Consider the following 15061-nt stretch of genomic DNA (forward strand, 5'->3'; position numbering starts at 1 on the left):
TCCAGATGTACAGTACAGTTCTATTAAGCAGATGATCTGTTTTATGAATCGTGTTCCTATGGGTGATTTTGCAATTTATTTATTTTTGCTAGAATTCTAGAGAGGACGAAAAAGGTCAAAAAATGTCCATAAAGTGGGACAGTCCTAAAGAACTTCAAAGTTACATAGAGAAATTGCAAAGTGCATCCGAGCAACTCTCTACTGAAAACCGGAAGCTTAGAAAGAAGCACACGGACTTCTGTGAAAAGGTACATGTGATGTAAGAGGTTGGCAGGTTAGATATTACATAGTAGTAACGAATGTGTACAAGTCCATAGGAGGGACAGGTTTCTCCCTGTGTAGTCTCAGTATTCTGTATCTACCATAGATAGAAGAGCTGGGACTACTGTTGGCGCACACCAAATGTTTCTTGGGCCCTAATTGGCCAGAGAGTCTCACAGAAACTATAAGATAGTTTGGGCTCTTTAAGTGACTCCTTAGAGACCATATTCAAATAAGCCTCTTCTGGGCAGGAGAATATACTTTATATGGCACTTTGATCTTTAGGTTGAAATTCTATATTAATATAAGCCTGTGCCTATAAAACCAGAAGGCATCATTCAGAGGTTGATGAAAACCCAGCTTATGCAATTTTGGTGCATTTACCCCGCCGGGATCGGCATGAAATACCTCCAATCAAAATCCAGACGGTCGAAATCCCGACGGTCGAAATCCCAACAGTAATTGACCGACGGTCAAAATCCCGACAAGGTCAAAATTCGACATGGACAAAATACCGACATTTAAAATACCGACAAGGTCAAAATACCGACATGTAAAATGCCCATAGGTCAAAATACCGACATGCGGTTTCATAGTTTTTGTGTGTATGTCGACATAGGTCGACATGGATACCATATAAGTGTACTGCGTCCCCTCGCATGGCGAGCGCGCTTCGGGCACAGTGCCTTGCTGCACTCGGCACACTATTATATTCCCCCTCCAGGTACACTGGGATGGTAAAGTATGAACAAGTCGGTTTCAATTAAAAAACCATGAAAAACTCATGTCTGCATTTTGACCTGTCGGCATTTCTCTGACGTCCTAGTGGATGCTGGGAACTCCGTAAGGACCATGGGGAATAGCGGTTCCGCAGGAGACTGGGCACAACTAAAGAAAGCTTTAGGACTACCTGGTGTGCACTGGCTCCTCCCTCTATGACCCTCCTCCAGACCTCAGTTAGAATCTTGTGCCCGGCTGAGCTGGATGCACACTAGGGGCTCTCCTGAGCTCCTAGAAAAGAAAGTATATTTTAGGTTTTTTATTTTCAGTGAGATCTGCTGACAACAGACTCACTGCTACGAGGGACTAAGGGGAGAAGAAGCGAACCTACCTGCTTGCAGCTAGCTTGGGCTTCTTAGGCTACTGGACACCATTAGCTCCAGAGGGATCGAACACAGGGTCCGACCTCGATCGTCCGGTCCCGGAGCCGCGCCGCCGCCCCCCTTACAGAGCCAGAAGCATGAAGATGGTCCTGAAAATCGGCGGCAGAAGACTTCGGTCTTCAACAAGGTAGCGCACAGCACTGCAGCTGTGCTCCATTGCTCCTCATGCACACCTCACACTCCGGTCACTGATGGGTGCAGGGCGCTGGGGGGGGGGCGCCCTGAGCAGCAATATTAACACCTTGGCTGGCAAAATAATCACAATATATAGTCCCAGAGGCTATATATGTGAAAAATACCCCTGCCAGGATCCATAAAAAAGTGGGAGAAAGTCCGCCGAAAAAGGGGCAGGGCTATCTCCCTCAGCACACTGGCGCCATTTTCTCTTCACAGTGCAGCTGGAAGACAGCTCCCCAGGCTCTCCCCAGTAGTTTTCAAGCTCAGAGGGTTAAAAAGAGAGGGGGGGCACTAAATTTAGGCGCAAAATCTGTGTATTATAGCAGCTATAAGGGAAAAATCACTGTGGGTAGTGTGAATCCCTGCATTATATAGCGCTCTGGTGTGTGCTGGCATACTCTTTCTGTCTCCCCAAAGGACTTTGTGGGGTCCTGTCCTCAGTCAGAGCATTCCCTGTGTGTGTGCGGTGTGTCGGTACGGCTGTGTCGACATGGTTGATGAGGAGGTTTATGTGGAGGCGGAGCAGATGCCGATAAATGTGATGTCGCCCCCTGTGGGGCCGACACCAGAGTGGATGGATAGGTGGAAGGTATTAACCGACAGTGTCAACTCCTTACATAAAAGGCTGGATGACGTAACAGCTGTGGGACAGCCGGCTTCTCAGCCCGCGCCTGCCCAGGCGTCTCAAAGGCCATCAGGGACTCAAAAACGCCCGCTACCTCAGATGGCAGACACAGATGTCGACACGGAGTCTGACTCCAGTGTCGACGAGGTTGAGACATATACACAATCCACTAGGAACATCCGTTGCATGATCTCGGCAATGAAAAATGTGTTACACATTTCTGACATTAACCCAGGTACCACAAAAAAAAGGGGTTTTATGTTTGGGGAGAAAAAGCAGACAGTGTTTTGTTCCCCCATCAGATGAGTGAATGAAGTGTGTGAAGAAGCGTGGGTTCCCCCGATAAGAAACTGGTAATTTCTAAAAAGTTACTGATGGCGTACCCTTTCCCGCCAGAGGATAGGTCACGTTGGGAGATATCCCCTAGGGTGGATAAGGCGCTCACACGTTTGTCAAAAAAGGTGTCACTGCCGTCTTAGAATACGGCCACTTTGAAGGAGCCTGCTGATAAAAAGCAGGAGGCTATCCTGAAGTCTGTATATACACACTCAGGTACTATACTGAGACCTGCAATTGCCTCAGCATGGATAGTGCTTCTGCAGCGTGGTCTATTACCCTGTCAGTACAGGGATACTATTTGCTAACCATAGAGCATATTAAAGATGTCGTCTTATATATGAGGGATGCACAGAGGGATATTTGCCGGCTGGCATCCAGAATTAATGCAATGTCCATTCTGCCAGGAAGGTATTAGGGACCCGGCAGTGGACAGGCAATGCTGACTTTAGAAGGCACATGAAGATTCTGCCTTATAAGGGTAAGGAATTGTTTGGGGATGGTCTCTGGGACCTCGTATCCACAGCAACAGCTGGGAAGGAAAAAATTTACCTCAAGTTTCCTCACAGCCTAAGAAAGCACCGTATTATAAGTTACAGTCCTTTCGGCTTCAGAAAAGCAAGCGGGTTAAAGGCGCTTCCTTTCTGCACAGAGACAACGGAAGAGGGAAAAAGCTGCACCAGACAGCCAGTTCCCAGGATCAAAAATCTTCCCCCGCTTCCTCTGAGTCCACCGCATGACGCTGGGGCTCCACAGGTGGAGCCAGGTGCGGTGGGGGCGCGTCTCGGGAACTTCAGCGACCAGTGGGCTCGCTCACAGGTGGATCCCTGGGTTCTGCAAGTAGTATCACAGGGATACAAGCTGGAGTTTCGGGGCGACTCCCCCTCGCCGTTACCTCAAATCAGCCTTGCCTGCTGCCCTCGAGGAGAGGTAGTACTGGCGGCAATTCACAAGCTGTACTTCCAGCAGGTGATAATCACGGTACCCCTCCTTCAACAAGGCCGGGGTTACTATTCCACAATGTTTGTGGTACCGAAACCAGACGGTTCGGTGAGACCCATTCTAAAATTGAAATCCTTGAACACTTATATACGAAGGTTCAAGTTCAAAATGGAATCGCTCGGGGCGGTTATTGCAAGCCTGGACGAAGGGGATTACATGGTATCACTGGACATCAAGGATGCTTACCTGCATGTCCCCATTTACCCTCCTCACCAGGAGTACCTCAAAATTGTGGTACAGGACTGTCATTACCAATTCCAGACGTTGCCGTTGGTCTGTCCCCGGCACCGAGGGTAATGTCCGAAATGATGTTACTCCTTCGAAAAAAAGGGAGTTATAATTAACCCGTACTTGGACGATCTCCTTATAAAGGCGAGGTCCAGGGAGCAGTTGTTCGTCGGAGTAGCACTATCTCGGGAAGTGCTACAACAGCACGGCTGGATTCTGAATAGTCCAAAGTCGCAGCTGGTTCCTACGACGCGTCTACTGTTCCTGGGTATGGTTCTGGACACAGAACAGGAAAAAGGGTTTCTCCCGGAGGAGAAGGCCAAGGAGTTGTCATCTCTAGTCAGAGACCTCCTAATACAAATACAGGTGTCGGTGCATCAATGCACGCGAGTCCTGGGAAAGATGGTAGCTTCTTACGAAGAAATTCCATTCGGTAGGTTCCATGCAAGGATCTTCCAGTGGGATCTGTTGGACAAGTGGTCCGGGTCGCATCGGCTGATAACCCTGTCTCCAAGGGCCAGGGTGTCGCTGTTGTGGTGGCTGCAGAGTGCTCATCTTCTAGAGGGCCGCAGATTCGGCATACAGGACTGGGTCCTGGTGACCACAGATGCCAGCCTTCGAGGCTGGGGGGCAGTCACACAGGGAAGAAACTTCCAAGGACTATGGCCAAGTCAGGAGACTTCCCTACACATAAATATTCTGGGACTAAGGGCCATTCACAATGCCCTAAGTCAGGCTAGACCCCTGCTTCAACACCAGCCGGTGCTGATCCAGTCAGACAACATCACGGCGGTCGCCCATGTAAACCAGCAGGGCGGCACAAGAAGCAGGATGGTGATGGCAGAAGCCACAAGGATTTTCCGATGGGCGGAAAATCATGTGTTAGCACTGTCAGCAGTGTTCATTCCCGGAGTGGACAACTGGGAAGCAGACTTTCTCAGCAGGCATGACCTCCACCCGGGAGAGTGGGGACTTCATCCAGAAGTCTTCAAAAGGATTGTACACCATTGGGAAAGGCCACAGGTGGACATGATGGCGTCCCGCCTCAACAAAAAGCTAAAAAGATATTGCGCCAGGTCAAGGGACCCTCAGGCGATAGCTGTGGACGCTCTGGTAACACAGTGGGTGTACAAGTCGGTGTATGTGTTCCTTCCTTTGCCTCTCATACCCAAGGTATTGAGAATACTAAGAAGGAGAGGAGTAAGAACTATACTTGTGGTTCCGGATTGGCCAAGAAGAGCTTGGTACCCAGAACTTCAAGAAATGATCTCAGAGGACCCATGGCCTCTGCCACTCAGACAGGACCTGCTGCAGCAGGGGCCCTGCCTGTTCCAAGACTTACCACGGCTGTGTTTGACGGCATGGCGGTTGAACACCGGATCCTAAAGGAAAAAGGCATTCCGGAGGAAGTCATTCCTACGCTGATTAAGGCTAGGAAAGATGTGATCGCAAAATATTATCACAGCATATGGCGAAAATATGTTGCTTGGTGTGAGGCCAGGAAGGCCCCAACGGAGGAATTTAAACTGGGTCGATTTCTGCACTTCCTACAGTCAGGAGTGACTACGGGCCTAAAATTGGGTTACGTTAAGGTCCAGATTTCGGCTCTGTACATTTTCTTCCAAAAAGAACTGGCTTCACCTTTTGTTAAGGGAGTGCTGCATATTCAGCCCCCGTTTGTGCCTCTAGTGGCACAGTGGGATCTCAACGTGGTGTTGGATTTCCTGAAGTCGCATTGGGTTGAGCCACTTAAATCCGTAGAGCTAAAATACCTCACGTGGAAAGTGGTCATGCTGTTTGCCTTGGCGTCGGCCAGGCGTGTATCAGAATTGGCGGTTTTGTCATGCAAAAGCCCTTATCTGATTTTCATATGGATAGGGCGGAATTGAGGACTCGTTCCCAATTCCTTCCTAAGGTGGTATCAGCTTTTCATGTGAACCAACCTATTGTGGTGCCTGCGGCTACGTGGGACTTGGAGGACTCCAAGTTACTGGACGTAGTCAGGGCCCGGAAAATATATGTTTCCAGGACGGCTGGAGTCAGGAAAACTGACTCGCTATTTATCCTGTATGCACCCAACAAGCTGGGTGCTCCTGCTTCTAAGCAGAATATTGCTCGCTGGATCTGTAGCACGATTCAGCTTGCACATTCTGCGGCTGGACTGCCGCACCCTAAATCTGTGAAAGCCCATTCCACGAGGAAAGTGGGCTCTTCTTGGGCGGCTGCCCGAGGGGTCTCGGCTTTACAACTTTGCTGAGCAGTTATTTGGTCGGGTTCAAACATTTTTGCAAAAGTATACAAGTTTGATACCCTGGCTGCGGAGGACCTTGAGTTTGCTCATTCGGTGCTGCAGAGTCATCCGCACTCTCCCGCCCGTTTGGGAGATTTGGTATAATCCCCATGGTCCTTACGGAGTTCCCAGCATCCACTAGGACGTCAGAGAAAATAAGATTTTACTCACCGGTAAATCTATTTCTCGTAGTCCGTAGTGGATGCTGGGCGCCCGTTTCAAGTGCGGATTGTCTGCAATACTTGTATATAGTTATTGCCTAACTAAAGGGTTATTGTTATGAGCCATCTGTTGAGAGGCTCAGTCATATTTCATACTGTTAACTGGGTATAGTATCACGAGTTATACGGTGTGATTGGTGTGGCTGGTATGAGTCTTACCCGGGATTCCAAATCCTTTCCTTATTGTGTCAGCTCTTCCCGGCACAGTATCCTAACTGAGGTCTGGAGGAGGGTCATAGAGGGAGGAGCCAGTGCACACCAGGTAGTCCTAAAGCTTTCTTTAGTTGTGCCCAGTCTCCTGCGGAGCCGCTATTCCCCTTGGTCCTTACGGAGTCCCAGCATCCACTACGGACTACGAGAAATAGATTTACCGGTGAGTAAAATCTTATTTTTACATATCGGTATTTTGACCTTGTTGGTATTTTAACTGTCGGTATTTTGTCCATGTCGGGATTTAGACCGTCGGTCAGTTGCTGTCGGGATTTTGATTGGAGGTAAATTGACTGCATCCTCCCCCGCCACCCCATATCTATTACTATGATTTTGCCAGGCTACACAACTGCACCTTTTACCTGGATTTCTCTGTACTCTTATATCCCTTTCACACCGCCTGTGGCAGGTCGCACCCGGGAGCCTGACACGGGAGCTTCCAGGGATCGATCCGCCTGAGGCACCTTTCACACCGCAGTCAGCAGCTCAGCATATTTCCGGGTTGGTGACGGCGTTTGGATATTACATGAACTCCAAGCGCCGCCCGTACACACACAGTGAACGGGAAACGGGTCGCATCGACCCGGCTCCCATTCACACCGCACAGTGAGCTGGGTTGAACACGAGTTCAACCCTGCTCAGGAACTTGGTTGAAATACCGGGTCACTCAACCCGGTATTTCAGCCCTTGCACCTTTCACACCGCACATGAACACGGGTTATGTGCGTTCATGTGCCAATAACCCGTGTTCAGAGGTGCCGGTATGAAAGGGGTATAAGTTGCAATACCAGTAGTCTTTTCTTATTTATTAATGGTTTACACCTTGTAACAGTAAGTGCCTGATTCAGAGTAGTACGCATACACAGTGGTTTACATACTACTCCGATGGTGCCTTTGTAGCCGCTCGCAGTGCCGCCAAGCTGCACATAAGTGACATGCTGTGGCCTTTCAGAGCTGATATGGCAACAGGAACATGCCTCCCCCGTTTTGTAGGTGTGCCTTGGCCAGGGCCTGCGTCTTATGACACAGATTTCCTGGCCTCAGCTGTGTTATAAACACCTAATGTTTTTGCAGAGTCATCCGATGCTGTGTACTCGATGCTGACTTGTTTTATCATGATACAGCAGCATGAGGGACAATAAGAACTGTATAAAGGTCTGATACAGAATAGATGTATGCCGGAAAGGGTTTTCTTATAAAAAGAATCCATGATTTGACTGACTTTGAGTTCTGTTGGTTTATCACATCAAGTCTATCAAAGGAAGGAACTTTCAACATATTCACAATGTAACTTTTAATCTCATAGATGACATCAGTTAAATCGTGATGCGATTACATTGCCGGCGGTCAGGATACCAACGCCAGAATCCCAACCACTGACAATGCCGACAGCCGGAATCCTGGCTAACGGGCTATTCCCACTCGTGGGTGTCCACGACACCCATAGAGTGGGAATACAACCTGTGGTGAGCGCTGCGAGCCCGCAAGAGGCTTTGCTGCACTAGCCCCCCTGCCGGCATGTTGGCGGCTAGTATCCCAGCATCGATATACCATACCCAACGCATGAAATCTGCAGCGTGCGGCGAAAAGAATATTTAAAGTGATACTAATCTCTAGGATTGGAGAATGTATGTGCTAGACATAGATTTGTGTTCTCCATCTGTTCAGGCTATGAGCAAATGGCAGGAGTTGCTACTGTACCTTTTGCCTGAGAGAGAGAGATTACAGCTTTTAGGTAAGGTTGGGATGAGCACCGAAGACAGAGCTTTACTTATTTGTGAAGGTATAGGTTCAAAGGAGAGGTAGTAGAGTAGGATGAGAGGAGTGTTGTTACGTCATCTTCATTTGAGGGATCAAATGCAGAGAAGGTGCCAGAGGGTTCAGGTAGGGAATTGAATAGGTCACTGGCTGAGGAAGAGCATACCATTTCATCTTGGATTTTATTAATCTTGTCCTTGAAGTAGGAAGCAAGATCCTGCGCATTGATAGTGGCTGGTGTGTTGGGTGAGGGAGGGATAATAAGTTATTTAAACGTATTAAAAAGTCACTTGGGGTTAGAGACTTGAGCAGAGAGTTTGGAGCTATGTTTGTTTGGCAGTGTCCAGGGCATTACGATAGGAGTGCTAGATAGTCTTATATGTGGGGAAGTCACTTGGAGTAGATTTACTCCACTGACTTTCTACTTTTACATGAGAGTTTTTAGAAGTATTTTGTTATTTTAGACTACCACGGTTAACATCTAAGTCTACGTGGAGTGTGATGGGTAGCTGGAACCACTTCATCAAGTGCTGTTTCTAGAGTCCAGTTCAGGTGTGATGCAGCCGTCTCAGGAGAAGTGAATGTCAAAATTGTTGAGAGCAGTTGTTGCAGAGAGGTGGATGTTCAGGAAAATGAATAGCATTAATATTGTATGGGTTTGAGGGGAATTTAGTGACATTGAGTTTGAAGTAATGGAGGAGAGCATGCAGGTGATAAGATTGTGATCTGAGAGAGGGAAAGGAGTGTTAGTGAATCCAGAAACTGAGCATAGTCTGGTGAATACAAGATCAAGGCAGTGGCCCTCCTGATGAGTAGAGTAATCAGTCCATTGGCACAGGCCAAGAGAGCAGGTTAGAGAGAGTAGTTTGGAAGCAGGAAGAGATAGTAGACTGACAATGGTGATATTGAAATACCCAATATGTCAGAGGAAAGGAAGTGAGGGAGCCAGGCAGAAAAATCTTCCAGAAATTGTTTGGGTTGCCCAGGTGGGTGATAGATAGCTCCAACATGCAGAGAGAAAGAAGTGTAAATCCTGATAGAATGTACTTCATATGATGTGAGTAATGGAACCTGTGGTAGAACTGTTTAATATTGCAACCCCACCTCCTTTACTGTTACCAGCCCTAGAAGTGTGTGTGAAGTGGAGAACACCATGTGACAGCAGTGCAGGGGAGGCTGTGTCTGATTGTGGGAGCCATATTTCAGCTATAGCCAGCAGATTGAGGCTATTAGAGATGAAAAGGTCATGGATCCATGCTACTGTAATTTAGGTACATTTTAGTGATTTGGAGCGCGATGAGAGACGTGATGTGTATGATGTTAGCTGGATTTTTTTATTGCTGCTAATCACTTGAATGTGAGTGGAGCAAGAGGTTGGGGCCTAGATTTGGTGATATGTCACCAGCTAATAGAAGCAGGAGAGAGTAAAATATAGGGGATCGGCGTGGTATGCCGGTGTACTGGATGCCGAATGTCAGTATATCGGCTTCCCGTGCGCCAAAATGCTGGAAGGGGGGGCTAGTGCAATGAAGTTTACCACGCTGCGGGGTCTTATTCTCTCTCTATGGGTGTCATGGAAACCCACAGAGGGGGAATCATCTACTTCGCCGTTATTCCGACGGCAGTATAGTACCCCTGTCAGGATCCCGGCATCGGTATTGAGACAGCCAGGATCCCGACGGGCAGTATTTTAAATGCATACTAATATAATTGTAGGAGGTTTGTGAATGTTAAAGGTGAGAGGTTGTGAATGTTACTGTCAATGTACTAAGATAAGTAACAAGCTCATGAGTGTTGATAAGAGGGGAGTGGATAACTGAGGCGGTAATGTGCAGAGTGTTGAGTTGCAGGGAGAGTAAATGATGTTCTATAAAAGACATACACAGGTCTTAGGGCCTAATTCATGTTGGATCCTATTGAGACAGAAAGTGCGATTTTATCAATCCTGCTTCTGCTAAAAACTGCTTGTGAAGAGCTGCCCAGAACGGAAAAAGATGCCCACCGATGCATTCGCAATATTGCGTATGCATTCACATAGGTGCTATGCATATGAAGAAATCAAGAACCATCGACAATACTGGTTGACCCATGCCAACACAGGATATACGTGGCTGCAGCCGCAGCGGCACTGTTTTCATTTGCAGCAAACACAACTGCATGCCCCTGAAAACGCCCATGACACGCCTGTGTTTTCTCAACCACTCCCCACAAACTCAGTATAAGGGTATATTCAATTAAATTTGGTTCCATTCCGATATGCATTTGTCAGAATGGATCCGACAAGGGCTATTCTATGATTGAGATGAGGGAGCTGAGAGGAGGAGACGGGAAGAGCCGCGGGGAGACGGGGACAGCAGCAGCTACAGCAGCGTAGCACTGTAGCAGGAGGATGTGGCACTGCCGCCAGACCTCATGGCAGCGTCCACCTGGCTCCAGCAAGCGGGACCTCGCTTGATGGAGCCGGGTGGATGCTGCCATGCTGCCGTTAGTGGCGGCGGTGCCGGATCCTCCTGCTAACGCTGCTGTAGTCGCTGCTCTCCCCTGTCTCCTCCTCTCAGCTCCCTCATCTCAATCCGACTTTTTTTTAAAGTCGGATTGAGATGGTTAGAAAGGGGGCCAATACCTGTTGGATTTGGCCCCTTTTCCGACAGAAGCACGCGGATCGGCGGCTATTCCGCCTATCCACCTGCTTTCCGACAAGTCGGAATCCCGACTTGTCGGATAATTTTGGGGTATATTGAATAGGTCGGAACTCCTTCTGACCTACAAAAAAGTCGAAAACTACCATCTTTCCGACAGACGTAGCTTTCGACTGCAATTGAATATACCCCATAACCTCCCACAAACTGACACTTCCTGGCAATCACTATTCCAACGCACTTTGCTGTTGCTAAGCAGAGCAGTGGGTGAGGGGGGGGTCTCCCAACCCCCCACGTGGGACAGTGCTTGAAAAGTGGGGCTCAAGTAATATTCCTAAGAAATGCAGCAAGTTTGTGCTTAACACTTTCCTTCTATTCTGCTCGGTTGATAGACTGCATCCTGGCGAGTATTGCTTCGGCTCACAAAAACTGGTCTAAACTCTGACCAATAAAAAACTGGTCTACTCTAAACTATGACCAATAAAAAACTGGTCTAAACTATGACCAATAAATACTCTTTTCATTATATTCATGAGCAGAAAGAAAGTTTCTCTGTGGGTTTATAGATTGACTAATTCAGAATTACTGAATTTAAAAACACTTCATCAGCTTGACCACAGGGGTGCGCTGTGGTTTAGTCCTTAGTAGGACATATACATGTTCTCGCTGCAAATTATTCTGTCTTGGATTGAACTATGAAATATTAGATCAAGACATCTAAATGTATCAATATATTAAATACGTACAATTACTGTACTGATATATCTGATCAACATACAAATAATTATCGATATAATATGTATTTTATTGTTGTACGCTTCTTAAGGGGATTAGTATTTAAAAAAAATCTTAATAAACGTTACATTTTATTCTCTCAATTTCAACTGTTTTCTTCTAACGAGTGCGCCAGAAAAGGGTTTTTCTTTCTTCTCTGTATAAAATTAACTGAAGTAATATTCCTAAGAAATGCAGCAACTTTCCTTTTATTCTGCTCAGTTGATAGTCTGCATTCTGGTGAGTATTGCTTCAGCTCACAAACCGGCACAGGCTCTCGGGCAGCTGGGAGAATTTACTGTTAACCATTTCTTTTACTGACCAATTCTAGTTATTTGAAAATAATGATTAAAAAATTATTTTAACAGGTCGTTTCTTTCATGAACATCGATTTGCTCCGTCAACAACAGCGATGGAAAGATGGTCTTGTGGAGATGCGCAGTGTGTTTTCCAGTCTTGAATATCAGGTATCAGGCATAATGGAATCTTGTAGATAGAAGTAACAAATATGTCTTGCACCACTGTAACACAATCAGAACTGACGGACTGCCTTTGGTAATGACTATGGGCCTGTTTCAGGCATGGACCAATTTTCAACCGCATCTGTGTACAAAAGCACTCACCCCCAAAAAGCGTAAAGATGCCTCCTGCAATCGTCGCAGATAGGAACCCAGCTGCATACACCGTCTGATTCTACAAGCAGGTCCACCCACTGCATGGGAGCATAGGCGCCTCAAATCCCCCCCCCCCCCCCCCAAAATGGCCCAGCTGCATCTGCATTTTGAAGACCGCTCCCCCCCCCATCACCTCCCTGGTCTTCCTGTCAATCACTCAGTCAATCAGGAGGGCTGCCTTGCAGGGGGAACTTCACGCATGCGCAGTCTTCTAATAATTGCGCAACAACATAAATATCAGAACTTCATTCACATCTGAGTCAGGCCCAATACGAGAAAAAGAAGATCCGATAAAGGGTTATAAACATCATAAGTAAAACAAAAGACCTACAGATAACCAGGGGGGTCTAATAATATGTAATTCTACCAAGCGTTGGGTCATATCTTATTATTATTATTATTCTTTGGTGGGATGATTGAATAATGAATATATTTTTATGCCCAGCATGACACAGTGGTGTGTGTGTGTGTGTGTGTGTGTGTGTGTGTGGGGGGGGGGTGTTATTGAAGTTTTGGTCTTACTGCTGACGTTTACTAGGGCTATACTTCAAAGTTATATATAAAGTTGTAGATAAAACCATTTCACCAAAACTGAAAATATTCAGTATTTTAAAAGCGACTTAGGGCCAGATGTACTAAGCCTTACAAAATAATTAAGTGGAGAGAGATAAAGTACCAGGCAATCCGCTCCATTGACATGTCACAGGCTGTGTTTGAAAACTGACAGTCAGGAGCTTGTTGGCTGGTAGTTTATCACTCTCCACTTTTCAATGCTTAGCACATCTTAATGAGAATTATACAACCGTGTCGTAAATCACCAACAGTGATATTGATGATTCCCAGAGGATACCCAGATTATTACGGAGGATACAGTACTCCCTTAAATGTGTCAAAGAATCCTAGAAATGGGGACAAACTGTGGAGAAACTAAAAAGCCCAAGTGCAGTAATTATTCTCAGGACACAGTGACTACTTGCAGGGCGCATCATTATGATTAATCTGCTACTCTATGCCATATATGTGCAGAATGGGTTCTGCGTCGTCGCACTGAGCGCCCCAAAGCCACAGCTCTTTGACAGGCTGCAGTCATTTGTTGGGGATTTAGTTATCTGACCGCCGGTCACATTACCGACGGCTACATCCCGCACCCCCGAAATCCCGACAGTCGGCATGCTGACTAACAGGGACTATTCCCACTCATGGGTGTCCACAACACCCATAGAGTGGGAATAGAACCTGTGGCGAGCGCAGCTCACCACCGAGCCCGCAGCGTGGCGAGCATAGCAAGCCTGCAAGGGGCTTGTTGCGCTCGCCCCTTCCCCGCCCCGCCGGCATTCCGCCGCCCGGATCCCGCGGTCTGTATGCTGACCGCCGGGATCCCCAGTGGTGGTCAAGCATACCCAACCCATTTAGAGGTGTGGTGGGGGCGGCGCCAGGCAGCGTTTTACAAAACGGCAGCGTGTCTCCCAATTTGTATGCATGCCTTTGCCAGGATCTGTGTCTCCCGATGCAGTATTCCTTGCCCTGGCAGCATGATGCCCGGTCATCTGGAGAAACCCTCAGGTTACTCAGATGGCCGATGTTCGCGCAAGTGATCCAATGCTGTGCCCTCAGACCTAGCATCGGATCACACATGTATGCAGAAGGCGTCACCTGCTGCATTAGCACATTTTAGCACTACTACTGCATTGCTAACACCGTACAAATCAGTATCTGGTCCTTATTACACTGTTAGCTTTTTTTTTACCTGGAGTTCATACTTTTCCTGAATTTTGTGTATTAATTCACTAAGGACAGACACGTACTGTAGGATCTGTCTTTTGCCAGTTTACCTAGATTACATAGTTTTATGGAATTCTGCGTCTTTACTCGCTGATATTGTTCCATGCGATCGCATTGACTGCGAATGCCTCTACCTGATTGACAGGTAGAGGTGCTCGCAGCGTAGGGAAAATGGGGGCGGGTTCTCGGTGGTTTTGGCCAGGCTGCGTGACTTCACACGCAGCCGTTCCGATGGAAAAAAAGGCGAAGGTCCGCCTGCATATGCAGCCTTGCTGTGGCTGTAGGGGGTCGTCCACAATTGCATATTGTGCGGCCATGCCCTGTGATGGGCGACCCCCAGCATGCGATAGAAAGGATTGCAGATTCTGCTTTTTAGCAAAGTCTGCAATCCTTACTGAATACCTCCCTAAGTACTTAGGATCAGTTGCACGGAACAGCTAAGTCATGAAGTCTGTTTGGTGAGATTTCAGGATAAGTGTACAGATGTGTCCTCATACGTCTTGCCTCAATACACCATGTAACTCCAGATGCCTGGCATGAGTAAGCTGACAGCTCCTGTGCAACTACTGTATGTAAATAGGACGCACAGGCAGACTCTGCTGATTAATCTGATATACGGCATGCGTATATTCTGTGTGCGTTTGTGGCTGTATTGGCATGTGAATTGCTATGTTACAGTGTTTTCTAGTAAAACACTAGCATAGCATTTCGCATGCTGATACAGCCACAGATGCACACAGAATATACGCATGCCGCATATCCGTTTAATCAGCAGAGTCTGCTTGTGCGTCCTATTTGCATAATTTTTTATGGAAAATGTTGCATGTAAAGATGTTTGGCGCTACTGAGTCACACCACGGCATGGCGTGACTAGAGCGGCTGATTAACGTGCGGGGAGGCTAGATGTGAGTGGACACATCC

At 47.3% G+C, this 15061-nt stretch overlaps 1 protein-coding gene across 3 annotated transcripts in view; it reads left to right on the plus strand.

The window, feature by feature from the left end:
• Positions 1 to 15061, plus strand: part of DYNC2H1 (dynein cytoplasmic 2 heavy chain 1) — a 1021614-nt gene that overhangs the window by 140750 nt on the left and 865803 nt on the right. For all 3 annotated transcript variants that reach the window (XM_063951545.1, XM_063951543.1, XM_063951544.1), the window contains exons 14-15: positions 93 to 248; positions 12053 to 12151. In XM_063951545.1, coding sequence (XP_063807615.1) covers positions 93 to 248; positions 12053 to 12151 — 255 coding nt within the window. The remainder of the gene's footprint in view (positions 1 to 92; positions 249 to 12052; positions 12152 to 15061) is intronic.

The sequence above is a fragment of the Pseudophryne corroboree genome, chromosome 2, assembly GCF_028390025.1.
Source record: "Pseudophryne corroboree isolate aPseCor3 chromosome 2, aPseCor3.hap2, whole genome shotgun sequence".
Classification (NCBI taxonomy): domain Eukaryota; kingdom Metazoa; phylum Chordata; class Amphibia; order Anura; family Myobatrachidae; genus Pseudophryne; species Pseudophryne corroboree.